The sequence below is a fragment of the Bacidia gigantensis genome, assembly GCF_019456465.1.
Source record: "Bacidia gigantensis strain McMullin 20006 chromosome Unknown contig_278, whole genome shotgun sequence".
NCBI classification, from domain to species: Eukaryota; Fungi; Ascomycota; class Lecanoromycetes; order Lecanorales; family Ramalinaceae; genus Bacidia; species Bacidia gigantensis.
The window spans coordinates 763,155-775,669 of record NW_025408606.1 but is presented as its reverse complement, the minus strand read 5'-3'; the positions used below and the strand labels follow the sequence as shown (position 1 = coordinate 775,669).

The 12,515-nt window shown below is 50.0% G+C and overlaps 4 protein-coding genes across 4 annotated transcripts; 3 read left to right on the top strand and 1 right to left on the bottom strand.

Moving 5' to 3' along the window:
- Positions 1–85: 85 nt before the first annotated feature.
- Positions 86–1,665, top strand: KY384_007679 (uncharacterized protein; the record flags this gene model as incomplete). The annotated part of the gene is made up of 4 exons (XM_044816170.1): positions 86–357; positions 503–633; positions 682–969; positions 1,067–1,665. The coding sequence occupies 4 exons, from the start codon at positions 86–88 to the stop codon at positions 1,663–1,665; spliced, it is 1,290 nt and encodes a 429-aa protein (XP_044666810.1).
- Positions 1,666–2,699: 1,034 nt separating this feature from the next.
- KY384_007678 (uncharacterized protein) lies at positions 2,700–6,113 on the top strand (the record flags this gene model as incomplete). Its single annotated transcript, XM_044816169.1, has 1 exon — positions 2,700–6,113. The coding sequence occupies one exon, from the start codon at positions 2,700–2,702 to the stop codon at positions 6,111–6,113; it is 3,414 nt and encodes a 1,137-aa protein (XP_044666809.1).
- Positions 6,114–6,596: 483 nt separating this feature from the next.
- On the bottom strand, positions 6,597–7,085 carry KY384_007677 (uncharacterized protein; the record flags this gene model as incomplete). The annotated part of the gene is made up of 1 exon (XM_044816168.1): positions 6,597–7,085. One exon carries the CDS (start codon positions 7,083–7,085, stop codon positions 6,597–6,599), a length of 489 nt encoding a protein of 162 aa, XP_044666808.1.
- Positions 7,086–9,084: 1,999 nt separating this feature from the next.
- KY384_007676 (uncharacterized protein) lies at positions 9,085–11,904 on the top strand (the record flags this gene model as incomplete). Its single annotated transcript, XM_044816167.1, has 3 exons — positions 9,085–9,155; positions 9,448–11,194; positions 11,398–11,904. The coding sequence occupies 3 exons, from the start codon at positions 9,085–9,087 to the stop codon at positions 11,902–11,904; spliced, it is 2,325 nt and encodes a 774-aa protein (XP_044666807.1).
- Positions 11,905–12,515: the final 611 nt, after the last annotated feature.

Sequence of the window (12,515 nt, the reverse complement as noted above, 5' to 3'; positions counted from 1 at the left end):
CACTAACATTTTGAGTAGTCGTACAAATGCCAATGTTAAGGGTACAATGCCCCCGCAGAGTCTCGAAGACGAAACCAGCTGACAGATGCAGATTCAGCGATCACTGGCTGCAGCACTGTTTCTGCTGTTGTTTCCCGCCGTCTCAGCTGTACAGAACGTCAGAGTCCAAGGCGCGGATTTCGTTAATAATGTCACAAGCAACCGTTTCCAGATCCTGGGCGTTGCATACCAACCAGGTGGCCAAGAAGCATTTGGCCAAGGGTCTGACCCGTTGAGTAATAGCACTCTCTGTCTACGAGATGCTGCCCTTATGCAAGGCTTGGGCTTGAATACGATCCGAGTCTACAATCTAGATGCGTGAGTTTGTTGATGGTTTCTCACGAGGAAGTACGGCATGCACTAACCAGAGTAGTACGCTCAATCACGATGAATGCGTCTCAATATTTAACGCCGTAGGAATATACATGTTGCTAGACGTCAACTCACCTCTACCAAATGAAAGTCTAAACCCGGATGATTTAGACAGCAGCTACAGCTCAACTTACCTCAACCGTATATTCTCCGTCGTCGAAGCGTTTCATAGTTATCCAAATATTCTTGGCTTCTTTTCTGGCAATGAGGTCATGAACGACGGTATGGCAAAACGTGCAGTAGGATGTTGAGTCGCTAATGGGGAATTAGTGGGCGATGGTAAGGATGTCCCACCCTACGTTCGGGCTGTCACGCGTGATTTGAACAACTACATCTCGAAGCATTCGCCGAGAACGATACCAGTTGGCTATTCTGCTGCCGACGTGAAAGAAATCCTCACCGACTCCTGGGCTTACCTTTCCTGTGCTATTGACGGAGACCAAGAAGACCCTTCGCGTATCGAGTTCTTCGGCCTCAATTCTTACTCATGGTGCGGGCCGACAAGCTCTACGGCGAATTACGTTGCGAGTAGCTATGATGATCTCATCACGGAATTCGGTAGCACCACTATTCCGATCTTCTTCAGTGAATATGGCTGTAATAAAGGCAAGGTGACCAAGCGCCTCATCCATTCTCTGAAACTGACCTCCCTTAGTGGAACCACGGGTCTGGGACGAGGTTTCGGTTCTTTATGGTAACATGACTTCGGTTATGAGTGGAGGTTTAGTGTATGAATACTACCAAGAGGAGTCGAATAATTACGGGCTGGTCTGGCTATATGAGAATGGAACGGCAGAAGTCAGGGTGGACTACGACAACCTTCAAAATGCTTACGCCAAGCTTGACGTCAAAGCTCTTCAAAGTGGCAATTCATCAGCTACCAATATCAAAGCACCAAAATGCAGCAGCGATCTGATCTCCTCCGATTCCTTCAGTAAGGATTTCACGCTCCCGTCACTTCCTTCCGGAGGCCAAGATCTACTCAACAACGGGGTCAAAAATCCGAATCGCGGCAAGCTGGTAGATGTGACACAGACTCAGGTAGCACTGCCGGTGTATGGAAGCAACGGCAAGCAGCTTCAGGGATTAGCCATCAAACCATTAGCCCAAGATCAATCCAATGTCCCTGGGACCGGGACCTCAAGTGGAGCGCAACCGTCGTCAAGCAAGAAGAGCGGGGCGGTTCAAGTCAGGTCCTACGCGACCACTGGGCTCTTGGTGGTCCTAGCTGTGCTACATTCTCTGATAGCGTGAATGGCTCAATGTTCGCTAAGCACAAGGGGTGGTTGCATACTATGACAAGAACGGAAGTGGTGGGATGCGGTGCATGCTTATGGAGGTCATCACGATTAGTAGCGAATCCAAAGGTGTATTGATATTGAACAAAGTCTTAATCGGTAACGGGCGTGGAATAGCCTGAGTAGAGTAGGCTGTGTAGGAACGGTCTGTGGACCTTACATATGCACGACATACCTAAGCACGAGTTCGGCCAGACAGGAGCTACCAGGTACGGTCCCTTAGCGTGGAAAAGCTTAGCTTGGCTTGGCAGCCGGCAGCTGTTTTTTGGAGGTTCCGCGGTTGGGGGTTTGACACTCATCTATGCATCAATGCGCCTCCCCATCCGCCATCAATGCCCCGTGATGATGATCGAATCTGGAATCTTGACACCCCTCTACGCGTACGTCACATCAAAACAAAACCCACAACACTCCCTCCAAAATTATCATGTTCTTCCGCACATCTCTTCCGCTTTCCACCATCCACCAACTTTCAACACCCAGCCACCGTTCTGACGACCAGTCTTCATATTGCAACAAAGCACAGTTTTTGAACGTTGAATAATCGTGACCACCTTAATCACACCATCGCGTGTCACTCACGCCGCCATGGAGATGGATTGGGGGGAAGACCCTCCACCATTCATCCTACATCTCAGTAGACGACATCAAAGTCACAATCGACATTTACTCAGCCTCCGCCGGCTTACTGGCTATGTCGTACGACCGACTCAATACTTTGTTGACAGAAGTGCATCCGTGTACCAGAGCGTCAAGCGTCGTATTAGGGGTGTGCTTGCAGGTTCTATTACGCTCCCCAGCCGTCTCACACGCTGCCGTCCTGAGGGACATCGACTATTCCGCCAGAATCCCCCTTCGCCTACGGGCCACGCATCAACAACACCGCTCACAAGACGCACATTGCGTTCACCAAATATCGCGACTGTCTCGAATAGCCTACCGAGCTTACAAGGTCCTGCGTCTTCAAACAGCCCACAATATGCTTTTACCATGCAGATAGTCGCACCGGTGGAGACTCTGCGGAACGATGATGCTGAAGCCGATACGAATTTGATCGACGCATATTCAGACTCCAGCCCTCTTGCGCGCAAACTCAGACGGATGCCAGGAACTTACCCAGACTCTCCTGTCCGCTCGTTGCACGAGCAGGTATTTGAGCGTCCGCTGATTGACGCAAGTTCAATTATTGTACCGGAAAATAACACGAGCGACCATTCAATGATTCTAGACCGTGAAAATGTGGTCAGCGCAGATGGAGCCATGCATGTAGCAGCTTCAGATCCTTCAATTTTGTCCATACAGCATATGAGTCGAAAAAGAAAGATGTTATCTGCGAATAAGAGGCTGGCCTTGCAAGAAGCATGGGAAGCCCAATATGGTAAATTCTCACAGATGCAGCCGCTTCCAGTGAGGAGGCCCTTGCCAAGAAAATCGTGCTTACGGGGACATCCGATACCGCCAAGCATGCGTACAGGCATTACTTTCCATGAAAGCCCAAGTACTGGTGCACCTGTCACGAAGAGAAAGCGCTACGATGAAGAGCTACCAACATATTTGGCGATGGGACATACATCGCCAAAGTCACGCCCTAACTCGACCGCTTCTACTTTATTCAACAGACCGATAAAATATACCGAATTCCCATTCCAGACAGCGAAACTTCGCGGAGGCGGCATTCCTTCCCAACAGGATTTCAAACCCGACTTTGATGGCGAGTCTAGTATTGTTAGCGCGACTAAGGGCACGCAAATCCTGCAACAGCCGTCGCCGCCGACCGAAGGGTCTCCCACAGGCGCAGTCGAAGTTTCAGGCACCGGAAACGCATTCTTAGAGATGGCAAACCGTCGTAACGATAACAAGGAGCAACTCGAAAAGCCATCCCAACCGCTGCGAGGAGCAAAGCTTGCCTCGAATGAAGCCGGAAACCTAGTCTCCAATCAAGCGAACCCTGCACCTCAAACTGTGGTATCTCAGGAATCTAGTGGCGGACCTTCTCACCAGTCAGCCCCGATCGCACTACAGTCAGTGCCCGTCTCAGCAGCGAGCACAAAGCAAGACTCCGCCACGGGAAGCGAGGTACCCCAACAGATAGTGCACAACACACCAGACAAGAATTCATCGCAACTATCTGAGCATGATATAGACCGAGCTCCAATCATCGATACGAACGAGCTATCCGTTCCAACAAATCAGCCTTCTTACAGGGCAATGTTTCAGGAGACTGACGACAAATCAGTCACACTAAACTGCCGCGAGGAGATGGCTAAAGGAAAGAAATCATCGCAATGGTCACCCGCGCCTATGCACGCTACAGATCGAGCTTCTATTTTTGACACAAACGGGCCACCCCTTCCGACAATTCAGCCTTCTCAGGCGGCAGTATTTCAGGAGACTGACGGCAAATCGGTCACACTAGACTGCCCTGAGGGGTTGAAAAATAGAGGAGATACTACCCAAAAGATTCCGAAGAAGAGCTGGACAACGATCGCAGAAGCTTGTGACTCGACCTATATCCCGACGGAGGCAGCAACCCAAGCGACAATGTTTCAGGAGGCTGATAAGAAGTCAGCCATACTACACTGCCATGAGAAGCTGGATCAGGGCATCATGGGCAGCGCCGCATGCGAAATCGTCGCACAAGGACCACAGAACCGAAACCTGTTTTCAGCAAGCAGCAGATACGAAAGCGCACCCCAACCAAAATTACTTCCACCACAATCGAACCCCCAAGAAGCGGTTTTTCAGGAGACTGACAATATGTCAGTCAGACTAGACTGCTTTGAGGGCGTGGAGAAAGGCAAAGGGAAATCTATGCCGGAGTTCGATGTAGGGCCTCCAGCAAACAGCAAAGCAGAAAGCCCAAGTCAAGAAAGTCTTGCACTTCTATCACCGAGCCGTGCGACATATTTTCAGGAGACGGACGACACGTCAGTCATACTAGACTATGCCGAGGATGTGAAGAAAGGAAAGGGGAAGTCTATGCCAATGTGCGACGTAGGATCTTCAGTAAGCAGCAAAGTAGAAGGCGCACTCGAAGAAAGCACCCTTGCACCTCTATCGCAATCCCAAGCGGCAGTGTCTCAGGAGACCGACGATATGTCAGTCAAACTAGACTGCCCCGAGGATGTGAAGAAAAGAGACGCGATGCTTGCTCAGAAGGCGGTTGTGGGACACTCTCCGAGTGATCAACTAACAGTCAACTCGTTTCCGGAAGTTTTCGACAGATATCCAAATACGAGGTCAAAGTTCGTCAGTACGTCAGCGCGAAGCGACGCAGGTGTTTTGCATGAAAGGGAGGAGGGATTATGTCTTGACCCCGCCGGAGACGTTTCAGAGGCCGTTTCCACAGCTCCATCAATTTCCTCAGCACATTCGTCATCGCAAGACTTGACGGCAGGCGTAGAAAAGCTGGGCCTTTCTATTACAGCTGCTCCTCCTACAACAAGCTCGGACCGCCGGTCAAGTCGCCGCGTTACCGAGAAAGCAGCTAAGAAAGCTGAGGAAGCAGCCCGTATTGCGAAGGAAGAGAGGGAGGCTCGAGAACGAGTAAGGAGAGACACTAACGAGCAAGCTCTTCGTGACGGGGTGCGTCGAGTACCGAGTCAGAAGGTCATTCAACCTCTTCCTGAAGGGGCCGGGAAATTAATTCAGGATGCTTTAAGTAAACCAATGAAACATTGTGTTGCGGTAATGAGTACCGAATGGGGGCCAAGGATCACGAAGACAGATATATCACGGCGAGACATTGGGATGGTACTCCCACAGCCCGGCACTGAGGATAGCGCAGCCGGATGGCTTAACGATACCATGATAGACGCATACATGCAGCTGATTGTTGGTTATGAGAATAAAAGACAGGGACACAAACGTAACGAGCGACCGAAAGTTTATGCATGGAACTCTTATTTCTACAAATCGCTGAGAGATAATGGTTACGGATCTGTCGCCAGATTCGCTCAGAAAAGGAATTTCGGAGGGCAGGCACTATTACAGATGGACTATATCTTCATCCCGGTCAACGCAACCGGAAACCATTGGACGATGGCAATTGTGTCTCCGAGGCGACGGACTATCGAATATTTTGATAGCTTTCACGGGACTTCAGGTCCACATATACGGATCATTAAAAGCTGGCTCAAAGGAGAGCTTGGGAAGTCGTATGAGGAGAGCGAATGGACCGTCGTTGAGCAACAAGGCTTGAAGGGCCGCGGCGGAGGCCCGGCCCAGAATAACGGCAGTGATTGCGGGGTCTTCGCAGTCACGACTGCGAAGATGGTGACTCTGGGGGTGGATCCAATGGCCGTTTCCGCGGATGATATGCCTCTGCAGAGGCGGAGGATTGTTGCCGAAGTTATCAACGGGAGTTTTGATGGCGATTTTGCCCCGATTGTGGAATTTTACTGATTCAAGAGTGGTCGTGTTTGCTTTTTTTGCATGTTGTCATGGCGCTGAAGGAAAGGGAAGCGTATACCCCGGGTTGACAAATGTCCCCAAAGCATGAATTAGCTGAGCATTACCAGCAATAATGACATGATGTTTTAAACTAGTCCCTTCCGGCCTACAATTCGACTGACTCAGACAAGCTGAACCAGAGTAAAGCTCACGATCTTCTTGCTACTACTTTTGCTCCTTTCCAGAATGGTCCATTTGCCCACGATCGATCTTAAAGTCAGATCAGCTGTCAAAGAGCAGCTCACCACCAAAAGATAGTAGAGGCTGTGATGCCTAGCAAAGCTGCCTTATCAAAACCAATGGGAAAGTGACTCGTTGCATAATCCTACATCGTTGTACAGACGCAAGCGCTCAGATGACCTCCTTAGAGCGCCTTCCTAGCCTCCCAAAGAGCTGAGAGCTGACCAATATCATACAATAGATGGATACATCGCCTTAGTCTCCAATTACACTGGCACCTAATCTCTCCCCCTCCGTCCCAATCTCATAAACCTTCATGAGCGTCCCCTCCCCACCTTTCTCTAGGTCGATCCCAAACACGTAAAACCTCCCTTCGTTTGTCACAACCATGACCTGCGGGCTATTGCTGCTCACGGCGACCACACTTCTCAAGGACTGCCCTCCACTACCGCCTGGCGAATGCGCCGCTTTCGGAATTTTCAACCACGCAAAATCCCGCGCCGGCTCCCACAGTTCAGATACAGCGGTCGGCAGGTAAGCACCTACGGATGCGGCGACTGATGTGCCCACATTCTGTGACGTCCGTCGTATCATGCCCATGAATGTGCCGTTGTGTTTTCGCCCTGCGATGTTGCTATCTGTGCCATTACTGTTGGTCTTGCTTAGGCCAAGCTGAGATTCGCTTTCCCCGTCGCCCAGAGCTGGGCTGAGACTGCGATCGCGGGCCTCCTTACCCTCTGCCATCGTAGATGCAGATTCCTTTTCCCGTGAGCCATTGGTGCGTGAAGAGCCACGCCGCCGCCCCCTCCTCCCTCGCTGTCGAGTTTGAAGACATGTACAGTGTCTGTTGCGGATGAGACGCAGAGGAGGGTCGAGGTTGAATTGAAGGCCATGCTGAATATTCGGCTTGGCATCGAGCCGCGTCGGAATTGATAGACTTTTTGGGCCGCTGGGATCGAAAAGACGCGGATGATGGTGCCTTTGTCGCTGGCGGTTGCGAGGAGAGTGCCGCTGTCGTTGACGGCTATGTTGGAGAGCGGAGACCGGTGTGCTTCGACGACATTTATGGCTTCGAGTTTTAGAGCATCAAAGATTAGAACATCCCCGCTTGTAGGTGGAATATGTGTGCTGGATGGTGGGGCGTGGGAAGGAGGGGCGAAGGAGGAAGGAGCGGCTTTCTGAGGGAGTGGATAGGCGAGGAAGCAATTTTCGGAGGATGGAGAGAGTGCACAGATTGCTGGAGGAGTCAGTGTATGATTCTTCGTTTGCGCGGGAGGGGCTTCATAATACCGTAAGGATTTGGAGATGTTTCAATTGTGTATAGGAGCTTCATGTTGCTTATGTCATAGAGATATATCTGATCTTCAAGTACGACTACTAATCGTTTCCTATTCATTCGTACTGCGAGTACCGTAGTAGGAAACGTGAGCTCGCATATTGTAGAGTTCCGCTGTAAGACAATGCTAGTCAGCAGGAGTTTGTTCCGATTAAGATGACTAGAGTTAGCTAGCTGAACAATCGTAGTGCTCTGAATTACTACATAGACACCATGACTATGCGATACTCGACAGACGTACTTTGGTATTCGTTATTTGTAGCCTTCGTGGTGTGAGTATGAGGGCAACTAACGAGGTGGAGAAGAGCATCTCGACCAGGTTGATGTCACCCTCCTTCGATTCATAGCATGTGGAAAAAGGGTCGGTGGTGTAAATGCGATAACCTCGAGAAGTACCTTTGTAAACATCGATTAGTAGTTGCTCAACAGGGACGAATCAATTGTACTGACCAACAGCCAAATGGCTGTAGTCCTGATTGAAAGTGACAAAATTCATGGGCATTTTTGAATGAAGGCACAGGGGTAACAACCCCGAGAACGATACAGTCGGCCACCAAGATGAGCTTAGAAAACGCCGCCCCTTCGAATGCCTAGCTGTGCCTAAGTATACTGGCTGCCTTGAGAGGGAATGTTGCACTCCCATATGACGCTCGAGGCCTGCCCCGGGTTTGGAAGCCTGTCAGCGGGACACGACTCGGGCCGCGGCCAGAGAACCCTAAAACGCACTCTGATAACCTCGCCCCAGTCCCATCCTCCTTTCCTGGGTTGGCCTTCAAAGAATCACCTACGGCGAGGTAGAGGCATCATGCGTTCTACACCTAGCCAACGAAGGACTCCGGACGAGAATTCCGTCGTGGGCACTAACAGTAGCTCCATCGTATCAAAGAGAAGCGTTGAACGGCTCTACTATCCTGAGCCTCATTTTTTCCGTTACTTTGTAGAAAAACCTCAGAGGAGATCTCCGCTTATCAACAGAGGATACTGGCTGCGCATGTATGCCGTGGAAAATATTGTGCGAAAATTCTTGCAGCTGGAATCTCCGAAACGAAAAATTGTGATGAATCTTGGATGCGGATAGTGAGTAAGATGCCCCTCTCTCCAGGTCTAGGAAGCCCATCTACTGATTTGTTAAGCGACCCTCTACCATTCCAGCTATTTACTAAGGCTCCAGACCTTTGTAGGAACACTATCTTCGTAGATATTGACCATGCTCAACTCGTCTCCAAAAAGGCCGATATCATTCAAGAAACTCCGCAGCTCTGCCAATTATTGACCAATACAATACGAGGAAATGATCTCAACAATCCTTGTCTGAGAAGTGACCGCTATCATGCCATTAGTTGTGATCTCGCAGATGTCGATCGGCTCCAAAGCCTGCTTAAGGACCAACTTGAAATCTCACACTGCATGGTGCTCTGCACCGCGGAAGTCTCAATGACATATATGAACGTGGAAGCTGCAGACAGTTTGATCAGATGGTGCGCGCGCTACGAGAATAGTATGCTGCAACGTCAACGAGTCTTTCCCATGTCAGCCCTGACTCTCTCTACCAGTGCGCTTCTGTCTTCTTGAGCAATTCCTTCCAGCAGGACCAGAACATCCATTTGCTCGCAAGATGTTGGAACATTTCAACAACCTTCGTACCCCACTACGAAGTATCTCTAAGTATCCTCTTTTACGTGACCAAGAAAGCCGATTTAGGGCGCTGGGTTGGCCTACAGTCCGCACGCAAACCCTGTGGAACGTATGGTCTAACTTCGCGCTTCATAGTCCAGAAGAGATGCAAGCCTTTGAAGCGGTGGAAATGTTCGATGAATGGGAGGAATTCGTCCTCTTCGCTTCCCACTATTTTATTTTATTCGCCGAAAATTCTGCCCCGCACGCAGGATCTATTGCAGAACATGCTGCACATGTTGATGATGTTGAAAGAGATCCCCAGCACAGTGGTGAAGGTACAACTGAGTTGAGTTCGTTTACACTCCAGCCATGCGTTGTCAAAAAAGCTTTACCTCCAAGAAAATTTGCCGCTTTGTTCAAATGTGAGGATGTCATTGGCATTCATGGAGGTATCAAAGGGCAGAACAGGAGTAACACGACAGAGATATATCGCCTGATTTCGCCTGAGAAAGATTCGACCAATAATGACACGAATATGGCAGCGGGAGCTGCGAGATGGGCGTTGCCAAGCGAGTTATCAAGCAGAATGTGCCATGCAATCGCGGTATCTAGAAGCGGAATGTGCTTGCTCACCGGTGGTAGAGCGTCTCCAGGTAGCCCCATGCGTGACTGCTGGTTCTTCGACAATATCTGGCGGCGCGTGCACGACTTACCATTTTCTCTTTACAGACATTGTGCCACCTGGGTTGACTTCAAGAAGGGGAGCTCGTGCGAATCAGGAGTCGTAGTTTATGGGGGCAAAACTTCTAGAAATGTATTCTCAGATCAGTGGCTACTTTGGCAGAAGTCAATTGGATGGCAGGCAATTCCCTGCCGTGGAGAAAATTCGAAGCTCGTCTTTGGAGCAAGTATTGCTTCTACAGGTGGAAGCTCAGGTATTCTCGTGGGCGGTATGACCGAGAACTGCTCAATATCAGCAGAAATCTTAGAATGGACCATACTTTCCGAACATGGCCAGCTGCACCTCAAGTCTGCTAAGTCGAGACTTTCTAATTCTGGGGGGGACTTGAGGCTTGCGAGGTTTGGTGCTCAACTTGTACCGCTCGGTTCCGAGCTAGTACTCGTTGGTGGCATAGGGAATACAGTGTTCGCAGAAGATCAAGAGATCGTGAAGCTGAGATGTTCGATGCCTTCGGACAATGCCTGTTCTGTTACGCCTCTTAAATACTACTGTGATCTTTTACGTCCATTGCTCGTCGGACATTGCGTCGCCTCTTTCAATACGTCATTGTATATCTTTGGCGGAGGCGCAGTGTGTTTTTCGTTTGGAGCAGTCTGGAATGGAAATCTATGTCTAAGCCAAGGCTCTCGGGCAAAGACTTCTCTAGTACATCTAAGTGGCAAGGATAGTCATGGTGAAGGCGGCTTCAGCGTGGAGTCTGATGTTCAAATGCTCAACTTTTCGACTCAATCGCCCTTCACACGAACCACAAGGCTCGCCGAACAGCCTTCATATCAAGCTTGGGAAACCCCGAGAAAACATGGGAGCCTGGTCAGACGTCTTCTGTTGTCATCGAGCGCGTCATTCATGCAGGTGCTGCAAGTAAGACGTCCCACAGTGATGCACTCTCTGGACATAGGTCCTTGCTGCAAGACATGGACTCTGCAAGATCTAGAGAGGACAATCGGACGACAGCGAGAGGTGATAGTCCACCACAGTCGGGAGACTCAGATGGACTTTATATCAAAAAACTTTTCATACAAGAAGGTAGCCTTTGGCAAGTTCATTGACGAAATTGTCCACGGATCTAGACAATATTTGCGATCGCTCTCAACCGAGAAGCCTTCGGGCCAGCCAGCAAACATAGCTCTTGATTATCCAGAATTGGCAGCAGACTTCGTTCTTCCCCCACAACTTGAATATGTAAGCCAGCATGCTCACAGCTCGGTCCTCAGGGTATCTGGACCGGTCAACATGTGGTAATGTCTCTCGACTCCTTGTCAAAGTCTAATGAAGCCTTGCTGACTCCGGTTTTATGAAGGCTGCACTATGACGTAAGGCTTTCGGGCGAGGATTTGGCTATTTAGCCCTGACGTCTACAGGTTATGGCCAATGTGTTATGTCAAATCCAAGGGTCCAAGCGACTCCTGCTCTACCCACCGTCGGACGTCATACACGCAGGTATCGCTCCCGGTGCGTCTAGCTCTCCCATAGCCGTCTTCGATCCGCGAGAAACTGCAGAGCACCCTACTCTAGCAGCTATGCATCCGCATGAGTCTATCCTTCACCCCGGTGATGTACTGTACATTCCGCCTCTGTGGATGCATGCCGCACAACCTCTTGAAACGGTCAGCGTTTCCGTTAATGTCTTCTTCCGTGACCTGGAGACGGGGTATGCCCCCGGAAGGGATGTTTACGGTAACCGTGATGTGCAGGCATATGAGAAGGGAAGAAACGACATCCGGAAAATCGGCCATTCGTTTGAGGGGCTACCTGATGACATGGCTCAATTCTACTTGCTACGGCTCGCAGAGGAGCTGAAGCAACAGGCATTGAAAAGATGCGCATCCCCCGCAGCAATGCGAAGTGCCGGCTCGGAGCCAAGATGAGTGAACGACCGGAGTCCATTGATGGGAGCTGATTGTATGCAGATATGGTATGCATCTATGCATCTATGCATCTATGCAGCGTGTATAAATAGGGTTTGGCGGGGCAGCGAACGTCGGCGCTAGTGGTTAGCGTCCCCGTCCGCATAGATCGATGGTGGAGGGTGTGAAAGGTGGGGCAACTGCATACCCCATCGTGATTGCAAGCCAAACCAGCCATTTTTCAACCTCTGCCCATCCTTTTCCTTCCTTCCTTTCCCCTCCTATCATAACCTCCTCCTTCCATCTTTATGTTCCCTTCGATAACGCTTCAACAGCGATTGACCTATCTCACAGTCCCTTTCTCGACCTCTGCCAGTTATCTATGTTCTTCATAATCCTCGATCGTCCCTCCTTTTGATCTTACTTCCCCGGAGAAATTATCTGTCTTCGTTATAAAATACTATTTGACCCTTCATCCAATTGACTGAAATACTGCAATCAAACGGATGACCCACCGCCTCTTTCTCCATGTCTATGTCTTGATAGCAACACAATGCTTGATCTTAGACACGTGACCGTCGCGGAGTGATAGGAATTTGGCTTCGTTCGATCATTTGAATTCTTGGAACAGA